This window comes from Panthera leo, chromosome A1 (genome assembly GCF_018350215.1).
Source record: "Panthera leo isolate Ple1 chromosome A1, P.leo_Ple1_pat1.1, whole genome shotgun sequence".
Taxonomy (NCBI): domain Eukaryota; kingdom Metazoa; phylum Chordata; class Mammalia; order Carnivora; family Felidae; genus Panthera; species Panthera leo.
This window is the reverse complement of record NC_056679.1, coordinates 78,272,345-78,288,841: the sequence shown is the minus strand read 5'-3', so window position 1 is coordinate 78,288,841 and position 16,497 is coordinate 78,272,345. Positions and strand designations below refer to the sequence as shown.

The 16,497-nt window shown below is 41.8% G+C and overlaps 1 protein-coding gene across 3 annotated transcripts in view; it reads right to left on the bottom strand.

Moving 5' to 3' along the window:
* The window catches only part of MYO16 (myosin XVI), a 615,829-nt gene that overhangs the window by 393,867 nt on the left and 205,465 nt on the right, over positions 1-16,497 (bottom strand). For all 3 annotated transcript variants that reach the window (XM_042930188.1, XM_042930181.1, XM_042930176.1), the window contains exon 4: positions 7,801-7,944. In XM_042930188.1, the coding sequence (XP_042786122.1) occupies positions 7,801-7,944 (144 nt within the window). The remainder of the gene's footprint in view (positions 1-7,800; positions 7,945-16,497) is intronic.

Below are 16,497 nucleotides of genomic sequence, written 5' to 3'. Positions count from 1 at the left end.
AAAATCACGAAGCACACACTATTGCCCGTTTTCTGAAATCCCTTTCATGGTCTTAGTCTCAGTGAATATTGAGTGAGAATTTTCACCGTAAGGTCAGGATGGATTTTCACTATACATCTTAGTGATGGGAAGGTTTAGGCCATGGTAGGATGTACAACAAACAGAAGTCAAACTCCTAGAAACACAGAGGAGAAGGGTGGTCACCAGGGGCTGGGGTCGGGGAGATGGGGAGCTACTGGGCAGAGAACCAGCCTCCAGTTACAGATGGATGGATGTGCTTTCCGGATCTAACATACAGCATGGTGACTGTGAGTAGTAACATTGTTTTGTACACTTGAGTTTTGCTAAGACAGTAGATCTTCCTACCACATTCTTACCACAACAGAAAAAGAATTACTGGCCACTACGTGAGTTGGTGGATGTATATTAATTAATCTGAATGTGGTAATCGTTTCACAAAGTATGCTTATATCAGATCATCACGTTGTACACTTAAAAAATATACAATCATGGGTCGCCTGAGTGGCTCAGTAGGTTAAGCATCCGACTTTGGTTCAGGTCATGATCTCACAGTGTATGGGTTCGAGCCTCGCGCCAGGCTCTGTGCTGACGGCTCGGAGCCTGGAGCCTGCTTCCGATTCTGTGTCTCCTTCTATCTCTGCCCCTGCCCTGCTCACCCTCTGTCTCTCTCTCTTTCAAAAATAAACATTAAAAAAATTTAAAATGTATGTATACATAATCACGTTTATCAAGTATACCTCAATAAAGCAAAGAGGGTCTTAGGTTTAATGGCCACGAACAGGGGCTAAAAACCTGGATGTCCGCCCAAGTTCCTTTTTTGACCCACTTGCCTTCAGATCTAGTGAAATAAATTAAGTAGGGTAAACAATAAAATGTGCCTCCCGAGTCCATCACAGCGATGCCAACCGTGTTCTTGGCAAGGGCCACGCTGTGGTCCTTGCATGGACAGCAGCCAGCCTGGCCGCACCGAAGCATGGCCGAGAGGTGATAAGTGGGTCAGCAAACACACACTGCTCTTCAGAGAAGCTTGACTATAAAAATGAGAGAGACACTGAGGTGACAATTACAGGAAATACATTTGATCAGGGTTTTCCTTATTTTCTGAATTAATGGAAGATCCTGGGACCTAACTATGAATTTAAAAGAAGAGTCCAATAGAAAGACCCTGGAAATGAGAGATGAAAAAGTGAGGAAGAAATCCTTCGAAGGGTGGAAATTAGTTGAATCTAGAGAGGACGAATGAGCACATAGTGTAGAGAGACGAACACACACCTTTTGGAATGGAACAAAGGCTGTGAATAAATGGGTGGGGGGAGGAATCAACAGTTTGTTGGGTGAAGCCAAACACATTCAAGCCTGAAAACTTATTTTTTCAGTGGAGTTGAAGGCAAGATAAACTGTTAAGAAAGAGGTTGAATATCATATGTAGGATCATTTACATAAAAAGATGGGGCACCTTGGTGGCTCAATCGGTTAAATGTCCGACTTTGGCCCGGTCCTGATCTCATGGTTCTTGAGTTTAAGCCCCACGTCGGGCTCTGTGCTGACAACTCAGAGCCTGGAACCTGCTTCAGATTCTGTGTCTCCCTCTCTCTGCTCCTCCCCCACTCAAGTTCTGTCTCTGTCTCTTTCTCTCTCTCTCTCAAAATAAAACGAATAAATATTAAGAAAAAAAAATTTTTAAGTTGATAAAGACATCAGCTCTGCCACAGGTCTTGGAGAATCAGACTTACCCTGAACCATCTGGAGTTATAGCTCATTTTCTAGGGAGAAATATAATCTTAAACAGCAGGGTGCCCCATATCTTAATATTTAAATCAAAGTGATGGGAAAGATAAATTGTAACGAAACAATATAAAAACTTTATACTAGTATAGAATGGTCCAAGCAACTAACGAGTAAAGTCTGGGAATGCGTTAATTTTGACCTCTCAGTTGAAGCCACCTAACACAAAGTAAGCAACATGCTTTTGAAATATCATTTACTGTTTCAGTTATGACAGAATTGTTAGTTCCCAGAAACTAACACCCATTAAATGCAGCACCCATTAAAATGATCTGGTTCCACACTGCCCACCAGACACGGTCCACGACACCCTCTATCCAACAGGCAAAAAAATCGTGAACATCAGACGTTCAAACACAAAAAGCCAAGGATCGAGAAAACGTTCAGTGTGCGTTGTTGCGGCCAATGGTAAAGATACTGCTGAGCTCCCCTTAGTAAATGATTGTCCACCTGCTAACATTTTCCCTGCACCTGATTTCAAGGAGTTAAAAGCCCTTGAAACATCTCCTGGGAGTATGTAACAGAAAAAATTCACCATTACCCTGGAGCACCTGGGGCGCTCAGCTGGGTTAACTGTCTGGCTCTTGACTTTGGCTCAGGTCATGATCTCGCAGTTCTGTGCTGGCACTGCAGAGCCTGCTTGGGGTTCTCTCTCTTTCACTCTCTGCCCAGCCCCTGCTTATGTGCTCTGTCTCTCTCGTTCTCAAAATAAATAAATATTTTTTAAAAAAATAATAAGCAAATAAATAAAACTAATTAAAATGACACTGTATCCTTCAATTGTCTATTACTCACTTCTTGTAATTATGTATCAGAGCTACCCTTTATAGAGTAAGATTTATTAAATAATGCCAGGACATGTGGAATATCAAATTATAGCCTCCCAAGTTTTTCAACAGGAAAAGAGAAAAAGCCCGAGATGATCTGTCAGTAACACGGGTGAATCATTTTCTCCAGTATAAATAAGCACCCCGCAGTGTTTGACTCAATTAAATTATTCTCCTTTCAAAATAATGAGCTCCAAATGAAAAGGATTTGTTTCATATGGTTCCAAATGCCACGGGCTGTTACAGTGTTCAGATTTGCCCCGGCTTTGGAAGGGGCCGCACTGCGCCATCAGATGTGAAAATTCAGAAAACCGCAATAAATGCAAATCTTTTATCCAAAGTCACATGAGGAAAGAGGGGAGAAGAGAGCAAGTCGACCCAAAAACCACCCTGAGCGCAGTCCCGTGGCACCTGATGGCAGAGGGAAGCCGGCTGGTGAGCCAAGTGCCTGAGCAGGTTCTGAGCGTATCCTATAAGCGCTCACTCATCGTGTGCTTCCAGACACAACGCAGACACATACATGTATAAACATGTTGGGATAAATGTGAAATCGAGACTTTCAAGAGAATAAATCCTGACATGACTGGAGTTCATCAATTATCAGCTTTTGAGATTTATTCCTAATAGAAAAGCTTCTTAAAATCTGGGAAATGGCAAATTACCTTGAAATTATTAAAAAAAAAAAAAAAAAAGAAAAACAAGGTAAAAGTTTGAGCTACAGAACATTAGTGTTCGAATATGGAGCAAATCAGAAAATATTTTCAAAAAATCAGATAATGTAAGATGAAAAATAAAAATGTACATATGGGAGATGCTCAACAACCACTAAAATAAGGTAAGTAAAAAAAATTCTCAGTGGACAAACTATTATGATATATATTATGTTATATATATAATTAAATGCACGTATTTATATATAACATAAATATATATATGTGTATATATATATATATTTGTATATAAATATAAAAAATTATAGTGCATTATTTTATTGGGACCCAAAACATTTAGATTTGAGATTTTATTCTATTATATAACCTCTCTGATATTGGATTTCTTTGCATAAAAATAGAGATTATATATTAAGTGTGTTGCTCACATCATAGAAATACTCTATTTTCCCAGTGAGGTATTTGTAAAACTTCGAAGAAACTCCAAAGCCCTATTTAACTACGTGCTGGAAATTGTAAAAATCATATTTCTTTTGGTCTAAGTTTTGAAAAGTTACTGCAGAAACCCATCATTTTCTTGGACCCACCCCAATTCCGAAAACATACTGGGTTTAGATGATTTCCATTTCATACTTAAAATTCCAGAAAGTATCAATTGTCTTGCTTAGTAATAAACACAGTGGGTCCTCATTATTCCTGTTTGCCGAATTATTTTGTAACACCAAGATGAGCACTTCGGGTACACGTCCATGGCCATTCGCGCATATGCGCGAACATTCCGGTCACCCAGGGCACATGCTGGGAGCCGAGCTCGTGTGAGATGATGCTGCGTCTTCTTGGTTCAGGGTCGTAGTGAAAAAAAGTCTTCCTGTAGTCTATTTGGCGTCATGTTTTTCACACTTTTGTCCTTTTGTCAGTGATTTTGTTGCTTAAAATGAGCCCCAAGCATGGTGCTGAAGTCCTATCTACTGCTTCTAAGCGCAAGGAAGCTATGATGAGCCTTATGGGGAAAATATGTGGGTGGATAAACTTCCTTCAGGCATGAGTTACAGTGTCACTGGCCGTGAGCTCGATGATGTTTATGAATTACCAGTACATATTTAAAAATGTGTCTTTACGGGGCGCCTAGGTGGCTCAGTTGGTTGAGTGCCCGGCCCTCGATTTTGGTTCAGGTCAAGATCCCAGGGTTGTGGGATCAAGCCCTGTGTCAGGCTCTGCGCTGGGCTTGGAGCCTGCTTATGATTCTCTCTCTCCCTCTGCCCCTCTACCCATCTCCCCCGCTCACACTCTCCCTTTCTCTCTCTAAAAATAAAAATTAAATTAAATTAAATAATAAAATAAAATAAAATGGTGTCTTTAAAACAAAAGACATCGAAAACAAGGTTCATACGAGGGCGCCTGGGTGGCTCACAAGGTTAAGCATCTGAGTGTTGGTTTAGGCTCAGGTCATATTCTCAGTTTCATGGGTTCGAGCCCAGTGTTGGCTTCTATGCTGACAGCTCGGAGCCTGGAGCCTGCTTAGGATTCTGTGTGTCCCTCTCTCTCTGCCCCTCTCCCACTCATGCTCTATCTCTCTCTCTCTCTCAAAAATAAATACATATTTTAAAAAATTATAAAAAACAACAATGGGAATGATGGTCTTAGTAGTCCACTCTGGGGACTTCTGGCTCTGTATGAATTCTAGCATTAGCAATACGACAACAGATCACAGGGACTGGGGTTCAGATTAGGACACCAAACCTGGTCTCAGACACTATGTTCTGGCCTGCAACATATGCACTGCCCTCTCTGAGCACCCGTCCCTCACCTGTCGAAGGCAGGTGAAAGCTAGCACATATGTAGTAGTGTGAATTAATCCCTATGAAGCCTGTAGAAAAATATCAGGCACATATGAAGTGCTGTATAAAAGTCAAGTATTAATATCTTCTAGAATTTTGTAGATCATTTGGCAAGAAAACTGACAATATTCACAGTACCTAAACCTATTCCATAAACACAAACCACTTGTGATCCAATTAAAGTAGGAATGTTCTAATCCTGTTCAGGATATGACAGCAACACACACATTCACACATCTCTACTTAACAAAAACCCACAATACGTAATTATCTCAACTCACCGAAATCTTTTTTTTTTTTTTATGTTTATTTATTTACTTTTGAGGGGGTGGAAGAAGGCAGAGAGAGAGGAGGAGAGAGAATCCCAAGCAGGGTCCGTGCTATCAGCAGAGGGCTCGAACCCACGAACCATGAGATCACGACCCTGAGCCGAAACCAAGAGTCAGACGCGTAACCAACTGAGCCACCCAGGTGGCCGCCCCCTTTATAAAAATATGTTTATTTATTTTTGAGAGAGAGAGAGAGAGAGAGAGATGGAATTGTTTCTCTAGACAACGATTTCCTGACAAACTTGAAAAAGATGATTCAGATGCTTTTAACACAAATTCCAACCCTCTCGTCCTCGCACCAAAAGGGGCAGGCCATCTGTGACTCGTGTTCTTTCTCTCAAGCGCTAAATCCAATCCCACACCAAACACGGACAGCCTGACCTTGCACACGTGCAGATGCCAGTCACGTCCCACCACCCCACTGGGGCTAGCCTGGCGGCTGACAGCAGGGTGCTAAGTGCCCCCCATCCTTCCCCTCCGCTTGTGTGTTCTCAACACAGCAGCCAGTGACCTTCTCAGACATAAGTCAGATTGCATCATTTCTCCACCCAAACTCTCCAAAGGATCCCCGAGTCACCCAGGGTGAAAGGAGATTCCAATGTCCCGCCCACTGGTGCCAGTAGATCCACCGCCTGTGTCTCCGACACTGGCCCCCCCTGCCCCCACCCGCTGCACTCCAGCTGCACTGGTTTCCTTGCTGTTCCACAAATACAAGACCCTTGCTATCCCCCCACACCCTGCTCACCTCATGACTACCCCTCCATGTGGCTCATGGTTCACGTGTCAGTCACCTTCTCCATGAGGCCACCCCTTAATACTCTCTACTCCCCTCTTCTTGTCCTTCCAACGGTTCTCTGTGGGTGACATCCTGTGTATTTGACTCATTTGCGTGTTTGTCCTTCTCCCCGGTAGAATGTAAGCCCCACGAGGCAGGGATTTCTGCAGGGATTTCGGCTACTTTTGTTCACTGCTGACCCTCTTGGTACAGAACAAAAGGCACTCAAATATTTACGCAGTCTCTTACACATCAATAATCTTTGGAAAACGGAGAGAATATTGGACAATGCAGCGCTAAACCAAGTACAATGGCATTTAATTCTGGAAACAAAATAAATCTCTCGTTTGGGGTTGTTGATGGGTACACGTTTCTATAGAAATTACAATTTTTAGGACAATGTGTTTCATCCATATTTATTTAAAAGTAAATTATTCCTGTGGGTGGCTGGCTGGGCTGGCTCTTAGATGGTGGCAAGGAGACTATTCAGACTTGCTTAAGCCACTAATCAAATTTCTCAGTCTCGCTTTACTTGCTTTGGTTTGTTTTTGCCATGCTCTATAACGTCCAAAGTCTTTTCGCCCACTGTGTAGCACCTAGAACATAGTGGTTATTCAATAATTATTAGCTGAATGAATAAACTGTAATTTCCTCAAAGGCAGGAACTGTGTTGAAAATGATAATCAATAAATATTAATTAAATGCGTGCTCAGTAAATGAAGGTCACTAAGATAACTATCAGAAAGAGAACTATGCATACGATGTGAGAAAAGGGAACTGCAGAACCAGGAAAATGTTAATTTGAAAACTACAGATTTGACCTCCAGCTCATACATGCAGTAAAGTCAAATTCTGTTGCTCAGTTCTGTCTGTTAAAGAAACGCAATGTCATCAGACATTGAGAGGCACATGTTTTCAAAAAAATCCTGCACAACTTCTTAAAACCTTTGTTAGAGCTAAACTCATCAGAAAAAAAAAATCCCCAATCCTAATTCCAAAATAATTAAAGTGTGGTGTGAGGGTCAATGTCAGCGTCTAAGCTCTACCCGAAAACAAGAGCAACAAGTAAATCCAGTGTTTGTTATACTGAACGTTTTCATTTTCTCATAAAGAAATGTTGTAGATACTTCTTTACTAGCTGTCACCAAGAGGATAAGATTTAATAGATACCGTGTGTCTAGTTGGCTAAAAATTAAGAAGAGAATGGACTGTGGACTTAATGAAACAACACTTCTCAAACCATTTTCGTTAAGACTGATCTGCAAATATGAAGGCTTATAATTTCCCAGAAAAGGCAGCATAGCTTCACATGACATCTATGCAATTTGTTTTATGAACTATGTGACCCACAACCTTAGTCTCTAATTATCTTGTAATTCCAGGAAAACAAACGATCACACACACACACACACACACACACACAAACACACACAAACACACACATTTTTTTATCAACCAAAGTATTACATATTGTGAAATGTTACTAGTTAAATACACAGCCTTTTATATGCCATCGAACCATCAAATGGTAATAAACCACATTGCTTTACTTACTAATATAAGCAGCAGGACGATGTCAGGGTTATCACAAGCACAGGCGATGTGCATTGGTGTCCAAAAGTCTTCATCCTGGTGGTTGACATTGACCCCTCTGTCAATCAGGATCTCTGCAATGAAGGCATTATCATACCGAGCGCACTGAAAGAAAGAAGAAAAAAGGAAACGTATTTCAAACAGTGATAAGGTTTATTGCAAATGTCCATGAAAAAAACTCCACTGGCAATCTAGAGGTTGAGAGATAGGGCTAAATGGAGAAAGAATGTATTCATGTTCTCCAGCTCACGTAAGGGGCACGTGGAAGGCTCAAGGGGAAATTACATCCATACACAGTAGAAAGAAAATAAGGACAAACATTAGGAAGGGGGGAGATTTTCACTATTTGGGTCCTCTTCTCGTGTGTGTGTGTGTGTGTGTGTGTGTGTGTGTGTGTGTGTGTGTGAACAAACTTTATTATTTTTTATATGAAATTTATTGTCAAATTGGCTTGCATATAACACCCAGTGCTCATCCCAACAGATGCCCTCCTCGATGCCCATCACCCACCTTCCCTTCTCTCCCACCCCCCATCAACCCTGAGTTTGTTCTCACTTTTTAAGATTCTCTTGTGTTTTGGTTCCCTCCCTCTTTAACCTTCTTTTTTCCTTCCCCTCCCCCATGGTCTTCTGGTAAGTTTCTCAGGATCCACATAAGAGTGAAAACATATGGTATCTGTCTTTCTCTGTATGACTTATTTCACTTAGCATCACACTCTCCAGTTCCATCCATGTTGCTACAAAGGGCCATATTTCATTCTTTCTCTTGTCATGTAGTATTCCACTGTGTATATAAACCACATCTTCTTTATCCATTTGTCAGCTGATGGACATTTAGGCTCTTTCCATAATTTGGCTATTGAAAGTGCTGCTGTAAACATTGGGGTACAAGTGCCCCTATGCATCAGCACTCCTGTATCCCTTGGGTAAATTCCTAGCAGTGCTGTTCATTTGTAGATAAGATTATCAGAAAATCTTGAACAATTTACCATAATTATCTTTCTGAAATACACATTTCTTCACATGATGTTTCTGCTTTAAAATGTACGGAGTTTGTCACTGACCAAAGAATAAAACTTCACTACTGCACTGTATCCAAGGCAGACATGACCCTTCACGATCCTTCCAAATTTATCCCCCATCATACTCAAATGCAACCCTCACACCAGTTGCATAGCACAACTAAAAACTCCACAGTGCCAACTTGTAACAGCGAACTATTATAATTTCGAAATCTTCTAACATAAATTTTAATCACTGTATAATACTGTGCTTTTTGGAAATTTCATAGACTACTAAATGAAACTCTCCAGGAAATTGTTTTGCTTCTTTTATTTACTATTTATAGGTAAAACGCATAAAAATATGCTGGTCAGCGCTGGCTTCACGGGTGCACGATCTCTGCAGTCATGCGTAGATGGGTCCTGGACTGGGTTTAATGCTCTGTGGCCATCATGAATTTCCCATAATTTTTGAAGAGTCCCACATATTCATTTTGCCCTGGACCTTATGAATTATCTGGTCTACAGAAGTCTGATTTTTTATATTTATATCTAAAAGGCTACATTAATATCAAATGCATATTAGTTAATTAGTTTAAAAAAAGACGTAAGCCAATAAATCAGCTAAATATCTATTAGCAAAATTTATAGGTTGAAAGATATATGCTTTTTATAAGATTTCGATGCATAAAACAAGTTTCCGTCCCAAAAGAAACAGTAACCATACCACCACCAGAAGTATTGCCATGTCAACTTACCAACCTATTCACTGGATAGTAGAAATTTAAAAAACCACAGGAGCACTTCCCTTATGAGTAACAGGGGCCGGATTTACATTCCTGCCTGAATCAGCTGAAACAAAAACAAAGCCACTCAGAAAAAATATGACTTCTGAGAGCTGGGAAGAAAAGGAGGCGGTCACATTGTTGCTGTCACTCCAGCTCACAGCCTTGAAGGCATTCCCAAGCTGCAGCACAGAGAGAATCTGTGTCACCCACGGCCTCTCAAGAGGAAACTGAACCAAAAGTCTAGAGACCGAGCTGGCCAGTGCGCACAGGACAGAGTCCCAGAGAGGACAGAGCTGCAGAACTTCAAAGATCTACAGAAGGCCCCCTCAAGTACACAGAAGAGCTCTGATCAGCGTCTGCACCCCAGAAAATGACACAAGGTCCGGGACAGAACCCCCTGAAAAGGGAGAGGAGTCAGAGTTCATGCAATGCCATAAATAGCGTCTGTTTCAGCAGCCAGAATGGAAACCTAACTGAAGGTGGCCTTGGGTGGAGCACACACATGTCTTGCTTCAGTGCAGGTGTAGAAGGGGAGATAGGAGCCCTGGGCTGGATGCTACTCTATTCCCACCAAGAAGCATTAAATTCAAGTTCTGAAAGGATCACACTGTTTCCAAATAACTCCAATGCCCCCCCAAACAGAGCTCAAGATTATTTACAGAAATACAAAAATATTCAGTAACCAACAAGGCAAAATTCACTATGTCCAACATCCAAGAAGAAATGACCAGATATATAAGAAAGCAGGCAAATAAGACCCACAAGGAGGAGAAAGAATGATCAATGGGGAACCAGCTCAGAAGTGATATACCTAACAAAGGACCAAATCTGTGTGTTAAACTGTTACGATAAGCCACATTCTGTATGTTCAAAACACTGGGAAACCTTTGAACACAGTAAGTAGAGACATGGAAGATAGCAGTAAGACTCAAATTTTACTCCTGGAGATGAGAACTACCATGCCTGAGATAAAAACTACACCAATGAATGGAACCAACAAATGAACAAGATGTTGTGGAAGACAAGACTGGTGAACCAGTAACGTAGATTCCACAAAGGGCGTGCGAGCAAAAAAATGACTTTAAATAAGTGAACAGAGCATTGGTGAGCTGTGGGACATCTCCAGACAGTAACCACACAGATTGAAATGGGCACTATGTGGATTGATTTATGTTTTTTCCTTAGTATTTAATTCTCATTAAAGTTAGTAATTAGAAGATAGCCCAATTGTTAACTGATATTTGAAAGAAAGAAAGAAAGAAAGAAAGAAAGAAAGAAAGAAAGAAAAAGAAAGAAAGGAAGGAAGAGAGAGAGAAAGGAAGGAAGAAAGAAAGAGAAAGGAAGGAAAGAAAGAAAGAAAGAAAGAAAGAAAGAAAGAAGAAGGAAGGGAGGAAGGAAGGAAGGAAGAGGAAGGAAGGAAGGAAGGAAGGAAGGAAGGAAGGAAGGAAGGGGAAGGAAAGAAGGAAGGGAGAGGAAGGAAGGAAGGAAGGAAGAGGAAGGAAGGAAGAGAAAGGAAAGAAAGAAAGAAAGAAAGAAAGAAAGAAAGGAAGAGAGAGAGAGGAAGGAAGGAAGGAAGGAAGGAAGGAAGGAAGGAAGGAAGGAACAAAGAAAGAAAGAAGTATGAACTGTGGTTCACAAGCATAATACAGTCATGGAAAACATTCATATTTCCCTCCTTGAGACCTGGAGGTCTCAAGAACATAGTCAATGTAATGCAAAATCATGGCACACGTCCCATAGAAAGGAAGATAGAAGCAGGCATCAGTACTGGGATGTGTGGACGCATGTGGGGCAATGGCGGATGTGAAATCTGAGGGATTAGTTTCAGGTCTGAACCAAGATCTCTGCACATGTGATGTACCGTGTCGTGTGTAACCGTAAGGAAGACGGTATGAATCGTGGCCCCACCGACAGTGGCTGCAGGTTTGGATACGATGACTAATAAGATACGGATCAGAGTATAAAGGCTCAATAAATAGGTTTTAGAATTGGGGCCTGGATCCAATTTATTTTAGGAAATTCACATGCAGGTCATTCCTGTTCTGTTCTCTTTATCATTTTGATAACTCACTGCATAATCAACAGTGATGCGACTCCTCCTTCCGTGTGTCTGTCAAGATATCCTCATCCTGCACCTCGGGAATCCGCATTTACAATTCAGAGATACCTACAGTTTGCCTCTGCGGTGTCTTTTACCAAAAAAAAGACTTAATTAGATACAGTGCTGAAAATGGTATCAGCCTCTCTCAAGTAAGGTAATTTTTAGATCCACATTTCCACGGATCATGAATAATAATTTGACAGCAATAAATACCTTCTAATCACACTTGTCTGAAAAGATTATGATGGTTGAACATTCCTGTTACAATGTTCTTACAACATTATCGTTAGATAGTAAAGCTAATTCTCGCTAGAAAGAATTTTCTTCAAGCAAATCTTCCTCCCAGTTCAGGCTCCTTTCATCACTTCAACCTGTTTCTGGCAACAGCTTACAGCACCAAGAAGGTGGCTGAACAGCCACTCTGTCACCTTCAGAGAGCTCTGACAACACCAGTCCACCTTGACTGCCTGGAACCAAGTCTCCAGCTCCTCCCGTCCCCTTCCCCTGCCTCTCTAAGGTCCTGGCAGGACTGGCTGCATAATTTGTGGGACCCAGTGCAAAAGGGAACAGTGAGGCCCCTTATTCAAAAATGTCTAAGAATTTCAAGATGGCGACAGCACAACATGAAACCAAGCACGGGCCCTGCGGAGCACAGTCTCCCGTGTGACTGAGCTGACCGTGTGCCCATGAAGCCCTAGCTGAACTGCCAAACCTCTCAACCAGCCTGCCCCCAACCAGGTCCCTCAAGTCCACACACTGCGCTGCCTTCCAGCCAACTTCTGGTTCATTCCCTCACCTGGAAATGTCCACAGAACCTCAGTGGAAATCGATCTCTCTGGAAACAGCGTCTCTCCTGCAGCCTTCTTCGGTGTAGAGAAACTTTTCTCCTATCAGGCCCTGAAAAGGCTTGGCTATTTTCTGAGCTTATTGATTTTTTTTTTTTTAAGTAAGCTTTACCCCCAACATGGGGCTTGAACTCATGACCTGAGATCAAGAATCGCACGCTCCACTGACTAAACCAGTCAGGCGCCCCTTAGCTTATTGATTCTTTTAGAATCATTGTCTGTTCACCTTAAAGTGCTTCTTTCTAAGATTCACTCTATCCTTACATACTACCCCTCTTCTCCCAACCGGGTCACTCTCCTCTTTCATCAAAGTTAGGGACTAAGATCACAGTCGTCCCCATGGTCTGAGGACATCAGCAACACTGGGTTACCCCCCTCTCTGAAAGCGTGAAGTGCCTTGACTCCAGGACCCCACAAACCTCCACCACGTTTTACTGGAGTTACCGCCCCCTGGTTTGCCGCCACCAAGACTGGCTCCACGCTAAGTCGTAAGTCCTAACATCACAGCCCGTGATGACAAAAACATCGTGTTCTACCTCCTAAAGCATACTTAGAGAGCAACAGGGCAAATAAGTCTTCCTCCAAGACTGTTTATTGAGTTGGCCAGGATTAGTGACAGAGAACACTCTCCACACCAAGTCAGCAGTCCACAGCTTCTCGGTGACGCATGCTTCCACTTTGGAACTATTTCTAAACAACGGTAACATTTCGCAAGGTTCAAACCCCATGCAACACGTATTCCTGATTCCACTGAAAAGACCCGAGAAATCATAGAAACCAAATAAACAAATACAGACAATTTTAAACTTAAGATGTTCTGCCTTCTCCCCACATCTTGTCATAAGGGATATCTTAGGTATTTCAGTCCTTCTGGTTAGCTAAGGAGTATGTCTTGAACAACCCTGAAATCTATCACTCAGAAAATCGAAAGATTTCTCCAAACACTGAATTCACACATTCATCGTGCATACATGAAAGTTATCACTTGCAAGTTTTTGGCTGTTTTTTGTTTTTTTTTTTAACATGAGTTGGATATACTGTGATATTAGCTTTCTCATTCTCGATGTCTATACATTTTCAGCACACACTTCCCTTTTTACTTTGCAGTGTTGATTTCAAAGCTGCTGGGGCAGAGGAGACAAGCAAAAAGTTACCGGGACAACATCTAATTTGATCCAGATATCAATTATTGAGTGGATATCATGTGCTAAGCACAAGTCTACTATTAAACAAAAAAATTATGGCTGAACTCTCTGGAAGGGGTGGGGGGAGGGGAAGCAATATGATTTACACAATCAATTTGTTTTCATCATTGCCCATTTTTCCTGTCTTATCTGTATGAGTTCTCAGCGATTCAAAACATTTCTACAACCAGACACAGATGGAAAGAGACAGGGACACACACGTATAGAGATTTCTATCAGTAGCAAAATGAATTTGAATCTGTTGCAATTTTTAAAGTTTTTGAAATCTCTCTAGAACTTCCATATGGCCCTTTGTACTGAATACCAATCCCACTGGCCAGCCTTTCCAGCCAGTGCCTGGATCTACACAAAATCACTTCGACTTATCTGCCACTATCTCACATTGAGGAACTGCACTCATTACACGCTCTTGACCATACCTCTCATCATTTTTGCTTTTCACGTGCAGATGGTCTCGGACCTACCATGGTTCAACTTAATGATATTTAGACGTTACGAAGGTGTGAAAGAATTTTGAATTTGGATCACGTCCAGGGCTGGCGACACGCAGTTCACCCTTTCGTGATGCTGGGGCAGCAGACGCAGCCCCCACGCAGCCACGCCATCGTGAGCAGAGACAACCGAGATGCTGACAACCATTCTGCACCCAGGTAACCATTCTGTGCATGTCGTTTTCAGTAGAGAATTCAATAAATTACAGGAGGTAGTCAACATTTTATTAGGAAATGAGCTTTGCGTTCAATGATTTTTGCCCAACTGTAGGCTAATGTCCATGGTCTGAGCACATTTAAGGCAGGCTAGACTCAGCTATAATGTTCAGTAGGTTAGACGGATCAAATGCATTTTGACTTAACGATATTTTCAATTTGCGTGGTTTATCCAGACATAACCCCATCGTAAGTCAAAAAAGATCTGTATCTTCTCCCTGGTAAATACTTGTACTGCAGATTACCTTGCCATACAGAAATGACCCAGAACATCTAAAGTTGAATTATGGTTATTATTATTGCCACCTGCCTTCCAAACACACATATCTTCCAGCCAATTGAACCAAACTCTAATTATAAAACCGGCTATTTCTAAAGAGATTCAGATGTACCATTGATGCATTTCCAGAAAATTTTAAATCCTAATCAAACTTTTATCCTTTTAAGTGAATGTAAACTCTGCCCCTTCGGCTGCAATATTGGTTTGCTTCACTTTGGATCACCAAGATTTTGTTAGGCAACACTCTATTCCGGGTACTGTGCTTGGAAATGTACATGTAATGTTTAATGACATAGTAACTACACTTGTTTAATGTAATTTAATTAAACATGTAATGTTTAATAACACAGTACCAGACAACCCACTTAAATGAGATTGAGGGTGTTCAGAGCATTCTATAGAGTCACGGTGGGGGCTACCAACAGCCTGAATAGAACTGGAATAGTACTCCAATATGGGGTACTCAGCACAGGATCTGAGTCTTGAAGGATTGTGGGGGAAGGTGGGCTGAGACATTAATCATAATTGATTAATTATTCACTGAAGATCTACCATACCCCCAGGGTGGTGCCATGCCAGAGTTGGTCTATGAACTAGATACTGTCCCTAGTCAATAGCCAAATTCAAGAGGGTAATGCAGTCAAAAGAGAAGTATGATGGGGAAGTCCAGTGAGCTGTGGGGCCATCTCAGAGAAGCACCCCAAAGTAGGAAACAGCATGAACAATCTGGAGGAGGAATGAAAATAGCTCTTTGGGGAATTACACATCATTTGGCATGGAAGGCCTTTCTAAGCAGAAGAGTTTCAAGCTGATACCTCAGGGAAAACCTTTCTGGGTGCAACATCCAAGTTCCAGTTGGGAAGGCTCTGTCCCAGTGCTCTCCATACTGGTTGGCTGGGATTTTTCTCAGAAGGGCTCACAGATCAAAGACATCTGTAAAGAATTCCTCACCCATCTGCCTTCACCCTGTCATGCAAGATTCTGATTCATTATAAACTGGGTTCTATTATTGCAGAAACAAAACAAAATAACAAAACAAAAATCTCACTGGTAACTTTACTACAGAATTTTTTAGAATTTTTGAATGAACCAGTCCTGTGTGGTACATTTGCTCAAAAATGAAAACTCACTCCCTTCAGTTTCTGGTGACCTTCTGAGAAATGCCACAATGTGCACTTTTACCCCCTAAGCCATGCACGCAGGTAATCCAAATAAAAATATACCCGCAGTATAGATCAAGGTTAAGATTTTCATTCAAGATTCAGATGGATACTCTATGAATGATAAAAAATGCTGGACTCAGACTTTCCAGTTATGGATAACATGATTCTCACAGACAAAAGAAATGTTGGATTTTACCATGCAAAGTTGGGCCACAAATTTGACTTTTGGGGCACCAGTGTGGCTCAGTCGGTTAAACATCCGACTTTGGCTCAGGTCATGATTTCACTTCTCATGAGTTCAAGCCCTGCGTCGGGCTCTGTACTGACAGCTCAGAGCCTGGAGCCTGCTTCGGATTCTGTGTCTCCCTCTCTCTGCTCCTCCCCTGCTCACGCTCAGTCTCTCTCTGTCTCTCAAAAATAAGTAAAACATTTAAAAAAATTGAATTAGGGGCGCCTGGGTGGCTCAGTCGGTTAAGTGTCCGACTTCGGCTCAGGTCACGATCTCGCGGTATGTGAGTTCGAGCCCCGCGTCGGGCTCTGTGCTGACTGCTCAGAGCCTGGAGCCTGTT